The 19,283-nt window shown below is 41.8% G+C and overlaps 1 protein-coding gene across 1 annotated transcript in view; it reads left to right on the top strand.

Moving 5' to 3' along the window:
- The window catches only part of RSY3 (Adenine nucleotide alpha hydrolases-like superfamily protein), a 77,535-nt gene that overhangs the window by 37,588 nt on the left and 20,664 nt on the right, over positions 1–19,283 (top strand). Inside the window, exons 6-7 of the mRNA XM_077363580.1 lie at positions 896–995; positions 1,203–1,312. Coding sequence (XP_077219695.1) covers positions 896–995; positions 1,203–1,312 — 210 coding nt within the window. The remainder of the gene's footprint in view (positions 1–895; positions 996–1,202; positions 1,313–19,283) is intronic.

Below are 19,283 nucleotides of genomic sequence, written 5' to 3'. Positions count from 1 at the left end.
GCCCATCAAATGGACAGCTTAGATCATCCTATGATGTAAGCCTCTGGATGACCCAAGCTGCCTATTATAGGTCAAAGCGTAAAGAGGTTTTGCCCAAAAATTCATTTAAATAGGACGACCCCAGCCCTACTATCTGAAGTGGAAACTGCATATTATGGAATCCTCTATATAGATCAGAGGGTTGGGATCATCCAATGAAAATGATATTTGGGGCAAAATGTATTTATGATGTGGCTCATCAAATGGATGGGTTAGATCATCCTATAATGTTAGCCTTACAGCTTTAATTGGCTTTCCATAATATGCCGTTCCACTTCAAATGGAAGGCTTGGATCATCCTACTGAAATGAATTTTTGGGCACAACGTATTTAATTTGTGGCTCAACAAATGGATAGCTTAGATCATGGGATCATCCAATGATGTAAGGCTTACATTTTTAATTGGCTGGATGATCCAAGCCCTCCATTTGACTTGGCCGCGTCAACCGCGTTCTTGATCGCGTCCGCGCCGAGTCGACAAAGATTTTCTTCGGCCGCGTTCTGCATCGAAACCGCATTTTTAAACACTGGTCTGCACATACTTGTTGTGGATTCGAGGCTGCTAACACCAAGTAGATCACACTTCACTCAAGGCAGCAAAACATCCAATCTACATAAAAATAATCTAGGAACAAATTATACCAGGAATTAACCAATCATCTAAATGGAAGCACAGTCCTATGCATATACTCTGCACATGCTTGTTGTGTACCTTCATCCTAGATTTATCACCGGAAGAGGAATATATTCAATGGTACACGACTTAGTATACTTTTGCATTTGTTTCCTTCCTATTGTGGCATAGAGTGTGCTGTCAAACTATTAGTCTAATTGGCATTTTTTTTTCTTTATGCAGATATGCCTAGGGGCTAGTCAAGAATGGGTGGAAGATCCAACAAACCAAAGTTCGTTGTTTGCTCGTAACAGGATTCGCATGTCATTACGAAATTTATCAAGTTAGGTGTTATACATATGGCAATTAGGATTCCGTGTGTTGATGGAGTTGTTGACTTTGTGCTTCACAACTTTGATTTTCATTTGTAAATGCATTGTTTGTTTATTAGCATCTTTGGAATGAAGGAGTGGTAAAAATAGTACTAGTTGTCTGCTTTCCAGTCCATCTTTAGTACCTTGACAAGGTTACCTTGGTTCAAACCATGCAGGTACTTTTAAATACGAATTACAGGCAGTTATCTCTGCTTGTCGAAAAACACGCTCATTTATCGACCAAGTTAGCCGCAATTTGATAAGTCAGGCTGTGACCATCATGGCTGTAAGTATAATATTTGATGGTGAAGCATAAATCTTTTTGTATGCCTGATTTCCGTCTCTTGCTTTATTGGTAAATGAAATGAAATGTCCTGTTGTATTTTGTCTTTCGATATGCTATTGATTATGATGGTTACATTAGCATTTTTTTTTTTTATCAATTTCTCTTAATTTTATGGACATGTTTTACTCGTAGTAAATGTTGCTCATTTATATTTTAGTTATATGTTCCTGTGTTTCTCCTCTCTCTTGAAGGAGTATTTTTGGCCGAAAAAAGAATTTTTTTCGTTAAAATTTATGTACTGTCATTGCAATGTGAAAATTAGAATTAAGCTCTTAAGTCGAGAGCATAAAGAGATGAATTGAAGAATTAAAATGTAAAACCTCGAGGAAATTACTTCAGGGGCTGCATCTCGAGACCTAGAGATTTGCCAATTTCATTAATGAGATTTAGGAAAGTTGGCGGGCTTCCATGGTATGGTTTAGCATGTGAAAAGAGCGGCGAATAGCGATGCATATAGGCTTGCTCGAAGAGGGGTTAGTAGGGTTGCCCCGGAGATTTTTGACCTTTTACCTCTTGACTGTTGTTGCGTTTTTCTGTCACTGTATATTTTTTCTCTCCGCCTTGATCATCTCGGTTGTGTGCTTTTTTCTAATATATTTAATTCTTAGTATTAAAAAAAACCTTGACGAAATTCTTGAAGTTGGTTATCCCATCTTCTATCGATAACTTTCTAGATCGACTTGTACTCGAACTTCTTGGTCTTCAATCTCTCCCTTATTACTTCCTTGTCCTTATCCATGGCCTCATACAAATAAATCATGACATGTTTGTCTTGGCATCTACTGTGCAGAGTACTTGACCATAAAGCATTATCATTAGTGTTTGAATTTATTTATTTTTTTGACATTCCTATTAGTAGAATACTCGTTAGACACAAAATTCTACATTAGACCTTTCTTGTGCAAAATAAGGCTTTGCATTGTCAAGAAGTTTGTCACAAACCTTGTCCAAGCAGGACAACACAAATCTCTCTTTTTAGTAAACTTATTGCTCTTCAAGTTCAATAACCTCATACGGCTTTTTTAAATGGTAGCAACCCTCCATGGTTAAAGATAAATCGGGTTCTTTCGAGCTCCCTCTACCGTGTTAGTAATAATTGGGAAATCTTTTGACCTGGCTAGGTTTTCTAGCATTATTATCTAGCGAGCTGCACACAGGGTCCAATAGAAAGTTTCGTATTTCATCTCCAACTTCTTCCCTGCAACTTTGTTAACTAGGATCAATGTCGATTACAAATTGCACTATTGTCTGGATCAACGTCTGTAATGATCAAATCAAAAATAAAAACAAAGCATCAACATTCTTTGTTATGCATGATGCATCCACACATTTACAAAAAATAACCCCTTTGGGATGATAAACGCGAAGTTAATTAATGGACTTTTTTTGTGTCAATCCAACCATCAGCCATAATAGTACAACTTGTGAATTTCGATGAGTATTTAATCTTGTTGGAATATGTAACTTGCCTAAGGCATTTAGGACTTTGTACATTTCTTTATGTTTTAGTATAAAGATATGAGTATCAGAGCCTTAGGGTTTTCTGATCCCCAGGGTTCTCCATTAACCTTCATCTTCTCCATCTCCCTCACCTAGCCCTAAACCCTAACTTCTCCATCTCCACTCTTTTTTTTTTACGAACTCAAAAACCTAATCCCACGCCCTCTCTCTCTCCTCGAGAAACCCTAAGCCTAACCTCCCCCCCTATTATTCAAGCCACATAATTTTTCCTCCTCTTTCTTCCATTCCTCTGTAAAACCTAAAACTCTTTCTCCCTCTTTCTATGTGTTAGATCTTCATCTCCTATCATACTTTGATTCTTGTTTGTCTTTGCGGCTCCTCTTTGTGCCTCATGGCTTCAGTCTTGTCAAGCTTCGTTGATGACCATCATTCTTAGAGCCGCGTCTAGCTTTCTTGGCTTGCCCTAGCTTGCCCACCTATTCAGTTATCTACTGTTATTCGTCTTTGTTTGGGTTGTCTGTTTTCTGTCTTGTTTGTTATTATGGAGGAAGTGATTGAGAATCCCTTCTCAGGAGTGACTCCTGTTGTTCATCAGACACCCTCTTTGGCATCTTCTTCGCCACCACATCTTTTTGTGGATGGATCATTCCCACAGATTACTATTGTTAAGTTGGATGGGGCAAACTACATTACATGGAAAGCAGCCATCGAGAAGTATCTTATTGCCCGTGGGAAAGCTCACGTCATTCGTCGTGATCCTCCTCCTACGACGGATCCCACCTTTGATTGATGGGAACAGGAGGATGCTCTTGTTTCTACCCTTCTGTGGCAGAGTATGGCCCCTCACGTCTTTGGGCCATTGATGCTTCTGCCTACTGCGAAACGGATGTGGGATCAGGTTGGCGTGGCAAACATTAGTCGGATCTGCCGTGGTGATCTCCCTCTTGCCACCCATTACAGCCAGTTCGTTGGCCTATGTCAGTAGCTTGGTGTTTATATGCCACTTACCATGGATCTCACAGAGGCTGCCCGTCAGAGGGATCAAATCCGTGTTGTGCAGTACCTTGAGAGTTTGGGTCCAGAGTACACGCACCTTCGTCAGTAGATTATCGGTTCTGGTGATATTCCTTCCCTTACTGAGGTTTACTCCCGAGTCCAGCAGTGCTCTCCTGGTGATCCAGTGATATCTGTTCCTGTTGATGGTTCTCCTCTCTCGACCTATGATGGCAGTACTTGTCCGCCTCGTGGTGGGGCCTCCTCTGGTCGTGGCCGTGGCCGTGGCCGTGCAGGCTGTGGTGGTGGTATTTCTGGTGGTGGCCGTGGCCGTTCTTTTTGCACTCACTGTCAGCGCGAGGGACATTATATCGACCATTGCTATACCCTGCATCCCGAGCTTCGTCAGGCACGCTCGGCTCACATGGGTGCTACTACTGCTTTTGCTTCTGCTTCAGATTCCGCTCCCTCTGCTTTTGTTACTGCGCCAGCGGATTCCACCTATACATCATCTCGTGCCGATTATTAGAAGTTCCAGCGCCTGAGGCTCAGTTCTCATCCTCCGTCTATAGGTTTCGCCCAGCCAGGTAGTTCACCCACTACCCTTATATCTAGCTCAGGGTCATGGATCATTGACTCTGGCGCATCCAACCACATGACTGGTAACTCTTCTCAGTTTCATTCTTTTCACTCATTCTCGTTTCCCTCCCAGTCTATCACCCTTGCTGATGGGTCCACTACACCTATCACTGGTGTTGGTCATATCTCCCGTCATCCTGCACTTACCTTATCTTCTGTTTTATGTGTACCAAAATCATCATTTAGTTTACTTTCAGTTTGCCAAATTACTAAATCTCTTCACTGTTCTGTCTCATTTTTCCCATCTTATTGCTTGTTTCATGATCTTTCGACTGGGAAGACGATTGGAACGGGTCGTGAGGTAGATGGACTCTATTGTCTTGACTGCTGGCCGTCTACTTTCTTACATAGCTCTGTGGATACATTTCAGTGGCATTGTCTCTTAGGGCATCCTTCACTTCAGCGGCTGCAGCAAACTTCTCCGGTTCCCGAACCTTTTTCTAGTTTTCAGTGCGAGTCATGTGAACTCGGAAAACATCGTCGTGTGTCGTTTCCTTCCCGAGTCATTAGTAGAGTGTCTAGTCCATTTGAATTAGTCCATTCTGATATATGGGGACCCTCTAGGGTCGCTCCTAGTACTGGCTTTCTGTATTTTATTGTGTTTATTGATGACTTCTCACGTATGACCTGATTATATTTACTGAAAAGTAGATCTGACGTGTTCTTTGCTTTTTGCACATTTCATTTTGAAATTAAGAATCAATATAATTGCAATATTAAATGTCTTCGGACTGACAATGCTAGAGAATACTTTTTTGATACTAATGGCTTTCAATCTTATCTCTCCCAACATGGGATTCTACATCAATCTTCATGTGCGTACACCTCTCAACAGAATGGTGTTGCTGAGAGGAAACTTCGTTATTTGCTTGAAGTAGGTCGTACTCTTCTTTTTCAGATGAGTGTTCCTAAGGCTTACTGGAGTGATGCCCTTCTCACTGCGTGTTTCTTAGCGAATCGTCTTCCTTCCTCCGTCTTAGAGGGTGCTTCTTTCGAGATTTTATCTCCTGGTAAGGAACAGTTTCCTCTGACACTTCGTGTATTTGGATGCGTTTGTTTTGTTCATCACCTTGGACCTGGCCGTGACAAACTCGATCCCCGATCTGAGCGTTGTGTCTTTATGGGGTATTCCCGTATGCAGAAAGGCTATCGTTGTTATAGCCCTCGTTTGTGTCGCTGGTTTGTCTCAGCCGATGTTACGTTCTTTGAGTCTGAGGCATTGTTTAAACATGGCGCGAAAATTTTAAACCCTTCTCTCGAGTCCGAGGTATCGCTTCCCTTACCAGGTCTACCTGCTTCTCTTCTGTCATCTCCTATTTCCGTGCAGCCAGCTTCTGCATATTTTACTTCTTCTGCTACGTTGGAGAAGCCAGCTCCACCTAAAATTACACAGCAGTATCAGCAGCGCCGAGTTACAGATAGATCTGTTCTACCTCCTCTCGCACAATCATCTTCTGAGCCGATGATCCCTCTCTCCCGCTCTCAGGTATCTTCTCTTCCGCCTTCCTCTATTGTTTCTGATTCTCCTATTGCATCTCGTACGAGATCCCGTTCCACTGCACATCCTATTTCGATTTTTTTTTCTTATGATAAGCTCACCAGTACCTTCCAGAGCTTTGTTCCCTCTGTCTTCTATGTCTTTACCACAGTCAGTGGCTGAGGCTCTTGAACATCAGGGCGTGATGCTATGAACATAAAAATGGACGCTCTTCATAGTCATGATACATGGGATCTGGTTTCCCAACCCCTGGTGCCCGTCCTGTTGGTTGTCGGTGGGTTTTCTCCATCAAATACCTCCCTGATGGTACTGTCGAGCGCTTAAAAGCACGGTTAGTCGCGAAAGGGTACACTCAGACTTTTGGTGTTGACTACACTGAGACCTTCAGTCCAGTTGCAAAAATTCCCTCTGTACGTGTGCTCCTGTCTCTTGCTGTTAATCATAGCTGGCCCCTTCATCAGCTGGATGTGAAGAATGCCTTCCTCCATGGCGACCTGACTGAGGAGGTGTATATGGAGCAACCACCAGGGTTTGCTGCTCGGGGGGAGACTTCCTTCTACGTGTGTCGCCTACGCAAGTCACTCTATGGCCTCAAACAATCTCCGCGTGCGTGGTTTGGGAGATTCAGTGAGGCAGTCATGCGCAGTGGATCACTCAGTCTTCAGTTATCACTCCTCAGCTGGGTGTATTTTGTTGATAGTTTATGTGGATGACATAATCATCACAGGGAGCAATTCACAAGGTATATAGCGTTTGAAAACCTTCTTGCAAAAGAAATTCTCTACTAAGGATTTGGGTCAGCTCAGGTATTTCTTGGGGATAGAGGTTGCTTGTTCTTTTAGAGGCTTGTTCCTATCACATAGAAAGTATGTCTTGGACTTGCTAAAAGAAACAGGCAATCTTGGAGTTAAACCAGCTTTTGCACCCATAAATCCTAATGTGAAGCTCGTTCCAGGAGAAGGAGAGTTGTTGGAGGATCCTGGCAGGTAACGCAGGCTTGTCTGTAAACTTATATATCTTACGGTTACTTGGCCAGATATTTCATATGCTGTTGGAGTTGTCAGTCAGTATATGAGCTCTCCACGTACTTCTCACTGGGCTGCGGTGATACAGATTCTCAAGTATTTGAAAGGGGCTCCAAGGAAGGGATTGATGTTCAAAAGACATGGCCATATGAAAGTTGAAGGCTTCTTTGATGCAGATTGGGCTGGATCCTCAACAGATAGACAGTCCACCACTAGGTATTGTACATTTGTAGGTGGCAATCTTGTTTCATGGAAGAGTAAGAAGCAAGATGTTATAGCTAAGTCCAGTGCAGAGGCTGAATACAGCGCAATGGCACAGACAAGCACGTAACTTTTTTGGCTACGTTCACTTCTTTTTAAATTGGCTCCATTTCATCTTCTCCTTCGCAGCTTTATTGTGACAACAAAGCTGCAATATACATTGCCAACAATCCAGTCTTCTATGAGCGCACCAAACATATTGAAGTGGATTGTCATTTTATCCGTCAAAGAATCCAGAAAAGAGAGATTTGCACTGTATTTACTCGGTCAGGGGACCAATTAGCTGATATGTCTACAAAGTCCTTAAATAAGTCAAAATTGAGTGATATATGTAACAAGCTAGGAATGTATGATATCTACATTCCAGCTTGAGGGGGAGTGTTGGAATATGTAACTTGCCTAAGGGCATTTAGGACGTTGTACATTTCTTTATGTTTTAGTATAAAGATACGAGTCAGGGGGAGATTACCCTAACTCATTCATTTTTCTCTCTAAACTTTATCTTAACAAATCTTAGCCAAACAATGCATTCGTTTTCATTACTATTGCCCCCCAACCCAACCACATTGACCGTACCAAATATTGGTTGTCGATATGGAGAATTGGCAATATTGAAAGCGATATTGGCATCATGAGCATGCCAACTTCCAGTTAGTCCGATCAATCGCTTCTTTATGCTTCTCTGAGCTCTAGGGGTTGTTCAGGGCGAAAAATTGTGTAAACACTTCTGATCCTTTTTCCCCCTCTTTCTACTCCCTTGTACGCTATTTTCTTTCCCCATACTATTGATCCGATTTAGCTACAAGGGGGCAAGTAATAGCAACATTTTCATCATTTTCATCTTTCAAAAAAACAGAAAGAAAGAAAAAAATCCTCATAATTTCCCTTTTACTTCATGACGTGGCATACCATAGGGATCACTTATCTCTTGTAAAGCTATACTCTTTCTCGATTTTTCTTTTCTATAATTATCTAAAAGCTTTGCAATTCTCCATTTGCATCCAATAGAACTTTCTTATAAGCTTTTAGTTCACCTGGAATACCTGTTAGGTATTCTTTTAATCGAATAATACCTCCACTTGATATAACTTTACGACAAAATGTCCAATTAGTTTTCTTTCATTGATCCAACACCAACCTGCCATCTGTCCATGCCGGGTCATTCCATCTAGTGGAAGTGGAACCAATGTAAGGTGCTCCCCTAGAAGGTCCCAAACTCATTTGGGGCGAGAGATTAATAAAAAGTAGAAGATATGACAAAAAATCCTAAATAAGGCAATGAAAAGCCTAAAATACGGTATCTCTTTTGAATCACCACTTTGATGGAGGCAAAGAATTCTCCCCTTGGTGGAGAATGATGTTGGAAGAAGATATTGGAGGAGAAAATGGTGATTGGTGAGAAATCATGGTCTTCAAGTTCTAGGTAGGGTTCTAGGGAAGAAATGGGTTTTGCAAATTTGTAAAATGAGAGGTTTTAATGGTTTTTTAACCCTCCCATTCGTTTGGGAGGGTTAAAAGACATCAAGTGCCCTTTCAAACAATTATATAACGATCACTAAGTGAGGGTAAAAATTGAAAACTTGAAAAAGACAAATCGCAACACAAATGTAGCAATTGCTCAGAAATTCTGCCTGGTTTCATCTAGAATGCTCCAGTTTTCCTTGTTTCGCCCATAAAGGCAAAACAAACTTAGTTGGTTCAGATTTCTGGGAGAAATATTTCATTTTGTCTTTTGTTTCGTTTTGTCAAATGGAACGAAACTTTTTGTCTATCGCATGCGGAACAAAAGAAAACCGATAACTAGGCCCTCCACTATTTGGAAAGAGTGTTTTTATAATAGGAAGAAGATGTTGGCCCACAACCAAACATCTCTCTTTACTCTTTCCCTTGTAAGGTTTTCCACACATCCCTGGTGCTTTTTCTCTACCAAGGTCCACCACCTCTAATATTGCATTTGCTAATCTCCATGACCCGATTTTGAGGCCCAAGCAATTGGATTTTTGAAGTCTCCCTCCACCCATGGACAAGCCTTCCAATTCCTTGAAGATATAAATTTTAGAAAGGGTAGTACGATCCTCCTAAGAGTATTTATTCCATTTGTAACCTAATCTATATTACACTGTAATACTCCTATTTGGGTTTGATTGATGTAATACACCTTTTTTCTCCCTTGTGTCTGCTCTCTTATCCTTTCCTCCATTGCATATTCATATTTCACATGATATCAAAGCCAGAGAATAAAAATCTCACATCAAGGGACGAGGTCTAATCTTCCAAAACAAGTATTTCATTTTCATCAATCTTATTCGTATTCTCTTACCATAGCCATCTCTTTCTTTGGTTTGAACCCTTAGATCTACAATTTCTTTCATTCGTTCAAAACCCTTTACAACTCCCGCTTTCACTTTCTTACATGATACCATAATTTCTTACATTAATCTCATCCTGATTCATTCCCTTCCATGCCCAATGGTTTTTTTCTAGGGTTTTCTCCTTTTTATGTTTGTTATTCTCTCGCTAAGGCTCCTTTTATCATTAAGTGATGAGCATTAAAACACAAGATAGAGCCCATCTATTACTTAAATTTGGTTCATTTTAGCACCCAACTTAAAATAAAGGTGCAACTTAGCACAATTTCCATGAAAGTAATCCCTAAATCCTTTGAAATTCACAAAACCCTGAATTCCTTTCCCTTCCATTTGTGTCCTCTTCCATCTCACATCAGCCCCTCCTCTCCTCTATCTATCACTTCTCTACTTTCTCCTTCTTCGATCAATCCTTTTCCTATTCTACCCCATCATGTGACTATTAATCTTAGAAACGATACCTACTTCCTGTGGAAGGGTCAGATCTCAGATCCATCCCATTCTCATGCATAGGGCATTCTTGATCTTATTTGAGGCCTTGCTAAACCACCTGATGAATATGTGAAGAACAGAGGCAATGCGAGCACTATTGAACAAACCAAAATCTATCATTGGGAGAAAATTGCAGCATATGAAGAATCTTGGCTTACAAAAGACCAATTGTCATTGCTTGGCTAGACTCCACTCTCTCTCCAGGAGTATTATTAGCCCAGGTGTTAAATATGACATTTGCTCGTGCTCTTTGGAAAGCACATAAGGGTTCATTTGCACAACAACAAATTGAAGAATGCATGATGCCAACTTCAAGCCACCCACACACACACGAGTACCTTATGAAGATGATGAACTTGTTTGATCAATTTGTATGATCAAACCTCTTGATAATGCGATAAAGTTTCTTATAGCTGAATGGATTAGAAGATGATTATCATATTTTAACACGTCTATATTGACCCGATCAGAGTTTCCATCATTCACTGACCTGCTAGTATTGCTCTATATTTTGATGTCCTCACTTCTCCCAAGGCATCTGTTAAGTTATCGGCTCCTCAGAAAGCCTATCTGTACACCTTTGGGGCTCTATACTTTGTTGGTTGATTTGCTTCTTGTGGTCGTGGGAGAGGCCATCGTCGTGGTCGTGGACAAGGCAGGCGTGGTGGAAACTCACATTATCGATATCTTGGGGTTGCTCATCCTAGACTTGGTCCGTATCCTAGTCACCATACATAAGGTGGGCGACTGTTTCCCACATCACCTACTCTCCACTAAGCTTCTCAATCTCCACAGGTTCCTTGAGCACTTGAATTTATTAATTTGTATCATGCCAGACATCCATGTGCCTTGCCAGAGTTGTGGATGTCGGAACCACACTGCTGTTGAGTGCTACCATTGCCACAACTCCAAATAACAGCAGTTTCCTCAAAGGACTTTGCACATCACATGGGAGATCTGCCTCACCACTCCGATTGAAGCTTTCTAGGTGGCTATACGTGCTGCCCATCATATAATTGATGGCGCAAGTTCATTGTCATTCTCCGTTCCTTATTCTAGTTCAGCGTGTTTCTTCATGAGCGTAGGTACTACCAAGGTTTGAAATTTCAGTGGAATCACCGAAATTTGATTTAGGTGGAAATTTTGGTTTAAATCTTAAAATTTTGGTTTTTTGGTGTAGATCTTAAAATTTTGGTTTTTTGGTGTAAATCTTAAAATTTCGGTCCCTTTCGGCTGAAATTTAAAACCATGGGTACTACATACACTCCTATACCTAGTTTCATTCATGTCCTATTTGTGTACGTTGTGCCAAATATCCAATTATCCAACTTAAATTGCTATTTCTCACGTTTAACTCTCAAATTTTTTTTTTTTTTCACAGTATGCTATATTCTTGTGGAGAATCTACAATTGGGAAATCTCCTCTGGTAGTCGCAATCATGGTTTTAAATTTCAACCGAAATCCGAAATTTCGGACCGAAACTGAAATTTGGCTAAATTTCGAATTTCGGCCTTTACCAAATTTCGAGAAAATGCAATTTAAAAAAAAAGAAAAAGAAATGTTACAAAATTTCGGCCGAAATTTCAAAATTTCAGGAGTCCAAAACCGGTACCGAAACCGAAATTTTAAACCATGGTCGCAACAACCTATATGTTCTGCGCATTCCTCAGATCCTCTTTTCTAAATACTCGTGTTGAAGCACTCTTTGCCTCTGATCGTCTCAACTCTCAATCATTGCACGTATGTTACCCGCTTTTTGGCGACACAAACAGTCGCACTTTACAGTTTACAGTGCCTTGGTCTTTTATTCGTTTGGGAGAATCGTGGCAAAAGAGAGTGCCAAGCCATCCTTTAGGCATCCAGAGGCTCAATTCACCCTGCTGGCCTCGTGCGGACCCGCCCAAGCAATCAGGCTTCTGCCTCCCAGTGGTTCCCAGCTACCCTGAACAGAACTGATTCCAGATGGTTTTCTGGCTTGCTGGGGGGGTGGGGGGTGGGGGGAGGGGTCTTCGAAAGATCAAAGGAAGCTACACAACAGTTAGTGAGCTAGAAACAGGTCAGGCCAAGCACAAGCACAAAGGAGGGAGAGGGGGATTGCCATTAAAAGGTACCCCTCCCTTTATTTTTTGAAGAAAGCTTCCGTGCTAAAGTAGGAATGGCTTCCCCTGAGGACCCGGGAATATTTCCCTAAGAAGTCGATTCTCCCTTACTCTTTTGATCTAGAAGCTCGCCAGGAATTCGAGGATCGGATTATGTGTTCGATTCAGACAAAAATGGTTCTAGTTTAAGGCGGTGGGTTGCCGTCTGGTGGAGGAACGGTTGGCGATTAGCGACTCTCTGGAAGTCCTGGTCCTGATTTCCGGGGTTGTACATCTGCTCCCGTCCCAAAGCCAGCATAGCATGGATGGGTCTCTTTCGGTTTTGATGACTTGCCTAGAAGACCAAACTAAATGACTATCTAAATGGTGATGACAAGTCTGTTTTGAGGAAAGCCTTGTCTAAGAGGCTCCCAAATATGGCACTTTTTTCAATGGCACATTTTTCAATTGTGGCCATGGGGTAATGCTATGGAATAATGGGGGAGTGGTGAAGACATTCTAGGCTGTGATACTAGATGCAGATTTGGCAGGCAAGTTATTATTTTACTCGACATGATGGCAGCCCATTGAAGTGTGGTCCTCAGCGGAACGGATGCACTAGTAGATTTTCTCCTTTGGTTTTAGCTAGTCTAGGAGTATGCTCCTGGCCATCCTTAATTGACTCTATGTATTGCAAGTTGGGATGTCTGGTCCTCAATGTAATTTCCATAGTATCAATAAAATTGTCAATTTTCAAAAATAAAATAAAATACAATATCCTGTAATATTACTTCATTCCTTTCAGCATCCTGAATTGGGCTTACAGAAAGGATGCTATTTCAATTTCTTCCCTTTGGGCTCCAGCCTTAGCTAAGCTATCGGCAACCTCATTCGCCGATCGCCTGCGGTGTTCAATCCTTGGACCAAGCACCCTTATCAGATCCAATATTTTTGTAACTAATTCCTGCAATTTCCAGGGTCCCTTAGAGAAACCAGAGGCCCAAGCTACGGCATTGATAGAGTCACCTTCGACAATTAGGGGACGTTGGTTATTCTCAAAAGCCCAATGCAATCCGAATAGGAGAGCCTTGATTTCCGCTTCGTTTGCATCACAGATACCAGCCGGTCCAGAAAAAGTCATAGCCATCGAAGTGCTAGAGTTTCTGATAACTTCCCCTATACCAGCCTTCCCTAGATTACCGAGGGAGCAGCCGTCAAAGTTAAGTTTCAGCCACCCCAATAGCGGTGGAACCCATTTGGGTATGGGCTTGGTTCTGATTGTTTTGTCCCATATGACTGACCACCAATTCCTTATAAGATCACCCATCCCATAGGTAGTTCGTTTCTTAGTCTTTGTCCATGAAACTAATTCCACTTTAATGTCCGAAGCCAGGCAACCAGAAGTTTTGCTTTTTTCCTCAAATATCCGCCTGTTATGTTCCTTCCAAACATTCCAAATTAGGGAAAGGTCGGCCATAATGCTCTACCTGTGTAACTGAAGGGGCTAGAATGCCACTCAAGGAGCAAAGAATTAATAGAGTCGGGACATACCCAGGATATACTGAAAGCTCCTACCGCTCTCACCCATACACGGTATGAATACGGGCAATGCAATATAAGATGGTCCAACGTTTCCTCTTGTTGCCGACAGAGAACGCACATACTTGCTAGGCTGAAATGTCTTCTCTTCAAGCGATCACAAGTATTTATTTTCGTATGGATTTCCGTCCACCCAAAAGCAACCACCGTCAGAAGGGCAAGAGATTTCCAGATTCACTCGATTGGTGATGGTTGGCCAGCATATAAGGCCGAGAAAAAGGATTTTCCTGTAAAGTCTCTGTTGGATGCAGGCATCCATATCCGCTCATCTTCCTTAAACTATGAGCAGTATTTCGATTCCAGAACAGATAGGAGCCTCTGTAAGTCGTGGATTTCCTCCTCCTTAAGATTCCTCCGTAAGCGTATATCCCAGAAGCCTCTGCCATCACGGTTTACTGCAATTCTAAATAATCTTGGGAATACCGTACTCAGTTGTGTTTTACCACACCAGAGGTCTAATTAGAATCTTACATTTCTGCCGACACCCACTTTGTAGCGTTTTCCCGTTCGAAATCTTCCTTAACAGAGCAGATGGATTTCCATGCTCCCGATCCCCTTCCTCCCGATTGTTTTCTAATGTTCCAGTCCCCCCATTCAGAACCATATTTCAACCCAACTACCCGATGCCACAATGCCATTTTCTCCACACCATACCTCCATAACCATTTTCCAAGTAATGATTTGTTTCGTAATCTGAGCTTACCAATCCCAGGCCTCCGTGTCTTTGGGATTCGGTCACCTCTCAATTAATTAGATGTTTCAACTTCTTTGACTCACCATCTCCATCCCATAAGAAATTCCGCTGTAATCTTTTAATTCTCAATGCTACTTTGACCGGTATTTTGAAGAGAGACATGAAGTAAACCGGCATGTTAGAGAGTGTAGCTTTTATTAGTGTTATTCTGCCCCCAATAGAGATATACCTTTTCTTCCACGTTGCTAGCATCCTCTCTTTTCTTTCCACCACCGGATCCCATTGAGCAGTCGATGGAATTCCAAACCCTAAAGGTAAGCCCAAATATGACATAGGGAAGGTTCCAGCACTGCACCCAATTGTCCTTGCCAGCCTTTGAATCTCTCGCTGATCCATGTTGATTCCCAAGAGCATGCTTTTGCTGAAGTTGATATTAAGACCAGATGTGACCTCAAACCATTTAAATATCTTCATGGTGTTAGGGATGGCTTGGGGATTGTTTTGCAAGAACACTAATGTATCGTCCACAAATTGGAGGTGAGTAATTTCTTCACCAGCAGATCCAGCTTGGAGCCCACGAATCAGGCCCGATCTATTTGCTTTAGTCATCATCTGACTAAGGGCCTCCACCACCATTATAAATAGATATGGAGCTAGAGGATCCCCCTGGCGAATACCTCGAGATGCCTTGAAAAAGCCCTCTGCTGCACCATTGATGATGACTGAGAAAGAGTTAAATGATATGAGTGACCTGACCCACATCCTTCATTTTGGACCAAAACCCATCTTTTCTTGTATAAAATCAAGGGCATCCCAGTCCACAGGATCATAGGCTTTCTCAATGTCTATCTTCAACACTAAGCTCGAACGTTCGCTTGTCTTCACCTAGTCAATAAGTTCATTAGCAATGAGGACCCCATCCAAGATTTGTCTTGATTCAACAAAGGCTCCTTGGAACTGGGATATGATACCTCCAATGGCATTTTTCACTCTTCTTGCCAGCAGTTTTGCAATGATTTTAGGAATGCTATGCATCAAACTAATTGGGCGGAAATCCGTAATCCCAATTACTCCTTTTTAGGGATTAGAGCAATGAAAGTTGCTTTTGCAGCCTTGCTGATGATTCCTCTTTGTTGGAATTCATGGAAGAAAGCCATAATGTCTCCCTCTAGTATGCTCCAAAAATGTTGAAAGAAGGCCATTGGGAAACCATCCGGGCTTTGGGCCTTATCCCTGGCCATTGAGAGAATGGTCTGTTCAACTTCCTCCTCGGAAAAGTTCCGATCCAACATTAATCTTTGATCCGGAGTAATACTCTTGAATTGAACTCCAGCCAACTTCGGTTACCACTCCGAGGATCTAGAGTATAGAATTATAGAATCGAGTAATATTCCACAATTTTTGCTTTGATGAGAGTTTGGTCTTCAATTATGGAATCCCCATCCTTCAAACAGTTGATTGAGTTGATTCTCCTTCGTGAATTTGCAATTCTATGGAAATACTTCGAGTTCATATCCCCAGCTTTAAGCCACAAGGCACGAGATTTTTGACTCCACCGGATCTCTTCTCTTCGTAAAATCGCCTCATTCTCCTCCAGGAGTTTGAGGTGATCCATTTTTTCCTCCAGTGATAACGGGCCGTTGTCCTCTCTGCTTTCTAAGAGGACCGGACTGCTAGAGATCTCTTCCTTCCTTTGTATAGTTTCTTCATCAATTGTCTTTTGCCATTCTTTAATTTTCAATTTTAGCCCCTTCAATTTTTGGCAGAGAATGTATGCTTTCTAGCCTTTGATTTCGATTTCTTCCCACCACTGCTTGACCATGTCTTCAAAACCCGTTACCTCCAAGAGGTCCAAATCAAACCTAAACGGCCGGGGACCCTAGAGAAATTAGAAATTTCCAGTATAATTACGTTGTGGTCAGACACAGATCTTGGGAGCGCCTTCTGGGAAATTAGAGGGAAGCATTCCTCCCATTCTCGTGTGATAAGAACCCGGTCAATTTTGCTCATTATTAGTAGACCCTGATTATTGGACCAGCTAAACCTTGCTCTGTTTAGTGAAAGGTCTATCAATTCATGGTCTTGGATAAAGTTAGAGAAGTTCCTCATGCTAGTTGTGATTTTGGTATGTGTGTTCTTCTCTGAAGGGAATCGGATTGTATTAAAGTCACCATCAAGGATCCATGCACCCTGTCAGGCTTCTCTAATGTTCATCAAATCACACCATAGGTCTCGTCTCTCCAAGGCGCTGACCGGTCCATAAATGACTGTAAGCATCCATTTTTCATTCCAATCGAAAGAGGAGAAGATGATCTATATCGAGAACCTTCCCATGCGAACTTCCTCTCGATGGAATCACCCTTCTTTCCATATTACAATAATCCCTCCTGCTGTACCCACGACGTCTTTTGTAACCCATTCTTGCTGATTTCTACCCCAAGTCTTGTTGATGATGATGTCTGCTACCCCCATTAGTTTGGATTCAATAACAACCACCAAGTCTAGCCTGCTTCGATAAATAAAATCCTTCACCGCCTGTGTCTTCCTATCTTCCCTTAATCCCCTTATATTCCAAAAACCGAGCTTCATTTGGAGCGGGGATTAGGACTCCCCAATGGCTTCTGAGTCCTCTCAGTTAGGACTCCCAATGGCTTCTCAGTCCTCTCAGACGAGGACTCCCCACTGATAGTGGCTTAAGCGAGCAGGGCCCGCCTCACCAAAGCTGGAACTTTGTTAAATTTCCATGGTGTGGATGGCCTATCTTCATGACTGAGGATTTTAGATTGATTATCCTTTCGCCCAGGAACTTCCTTTGCAAGCCCCTCCCCAAGGGTTTGACGAAGAATCGTCCCTTTTTTTGTCACACTCCACCGACATTTTTGTCCCTTTGCGATCAGTCCTGAAACTCCAGATTTTTTCGATCCCTGTTTTAGGACTCGAAGGGGCTGGGCGACCTTTTCCTGTAAGCTTGGCGAGAGGAGGGGCAAATGGGTCGATTTCCGCCCCTTTACATTATTCATTGAGTCATTTGGATACCCACAAGATTTAGTTTTGGATTTCTCACATTTGCAGTTGAGATTTGGAACTGGATCAGATCCTTAGATTTCCAAATCAGCTACAACAGTGAAAAAAAATCCGATTTTCAAATCTGTTCTGCAAGATATTATTTGGAAATCAATATTTGTGGCAATTACCTTCACGCTCGCTGCTCCTCGACCTTGCAGCAGCAGCAACGAGACATCCCTCCCTCCCTCCGTCCCTCTCTCTCTTTCTCTCTTGTACAACACGTGCATGAGGATGATTGATGTATTTTGTACCAAAACTCAAATCCAAATCCAAATACAAAAACTTTAGGTATCCAAACGTGGCCTTATATTATTCTTCAAAATCTTATGTGTCCTAGCCATACAAGGTTTCCCAAATATGAACTCTTCAAAACCCACTTTAATGACTTCATAAAAGTTCATCACAAAACAGCGGGGTTGGGAAATTTTTAACCCCATCTGATGATGTGTAGTCTGTTGTTGATGTCTGCAAGTGTTATGCTGATGTCAAGCTGGGGTCAGCAGTTTGCCTCCACTTGGGGCCTCTTTTTTCTTCCCCCCTTTTGTTTTCCAATGGGTTAAGGACTCTGACTTGCTTCCCATAGACCTTGCAAGTGTGTGCACTCTGTCGGCTTCCTTCTCTAAGTGTAATATGACGAAAGCCTCCCTGATACTCAAAGTCAGCTTACTGGAGAGGATAACAACCCAAATTCTGGTAGCTTGCCAGACCCTTAGGCACTGTCTTTTTCATCATGTTTCCGCAGAAACCACTTTTTTTTCCATGGAAACTCGTTTTTTTTGGGTGTTTCCTTAATTTCCGCGGAAACCCTATTAACATATGTGGATTTAAAAAAAAAACGTGGAATATGAGTTTCACCAAAAATTCCCCGGATTCTTTTCCACTTGCGGGAAGCAGAAAAAGCCACTTATCCGCGATTCTCTCTCTCTCTCTCTCTCTTGACCCTATCTTGACTTCACACTCAACAAAGAGCAAAACGCGACCCTAGACTTTTCTCTCATATTGACTGGTTTGTGTGTGTTAGGCAAAAGGCAAACCCACTTTTCCTCCTCCGATCCAAGGTTTTCCAAGTACGCGCTCTCTCTCTCTCTCTCATATTTCGTCTTTCCCCTTTTCTCTATTGTTTTCCAATATTTTTTCATCCTTTCTCTATTTTTTGCTATGTTTTTCCTCTCTCTCTCTCTCTCTCTCTCGACCAGATCTGATACCCTTTCTAGGTTTTTTGCTAGATCACATTCCCATCCTCTCTCTCTCTCTCTCTAATTTGGGCGTGTGAATCAAAGAGATATCTTCTTCTTCTCTGATTAGGGTAAAGTTTTGGATTTTTTCTGATTTTAGGGTTTAGGTTTTCTGAATTTTAGGATTTCTGATTTTTAGGGTTCTGATTTTAGGATTTAGGGTTTCTGATGATATGAAATTGGTTTTAGGGTTTCTGATTTTAGGGCTTGGAATTTAGGATTTAGGGTTTCTAATTTTTGGATGATGAATTGGGTTTTGGGTTCTGATTTTCCCTTGGAGGATTTTTATGGCTATTGTTTGATTGAAGTTCTCTAAAGAAAGAGAATGTGTAAAACCATTGAGAATATTATTCCTATTAATTAGTTGAAATTCTATCTTTCTTATGTTCTATCTTCAACTCGGATACGTCAATGGCACGATTAATTATGGAATAGGGATCTTAGCCCATAACACAATGGATCCATATGCATTTTCTGATGCGGACTAGGTCGTGTTTGGGAGG

The sequence above is a fragment of the Tasmannia lanceolata genome, unplaced genomic scaffold (genome assembly GCF_043159265.1).
Source record: "Tasmannia lanceolata isolate RefF3 unplaced genomic scaffold, GAP_Taslan_0.1 ptg000003l, whole genome shotgun sequence".
In the NCBI taxonomy this organism is placed as follows: domain Eukaryota; kingdom Viridiplantae; phylum Streptophyta; class Magnoliopsida; order Canellales; family Winteraceae; genus Tasmannia; species Tasmannia lanceolata.
Note: the sequence above shows the minus strand (reverse complement) of the source record. Positions and strands in the feature narration are given on the sequence as shown.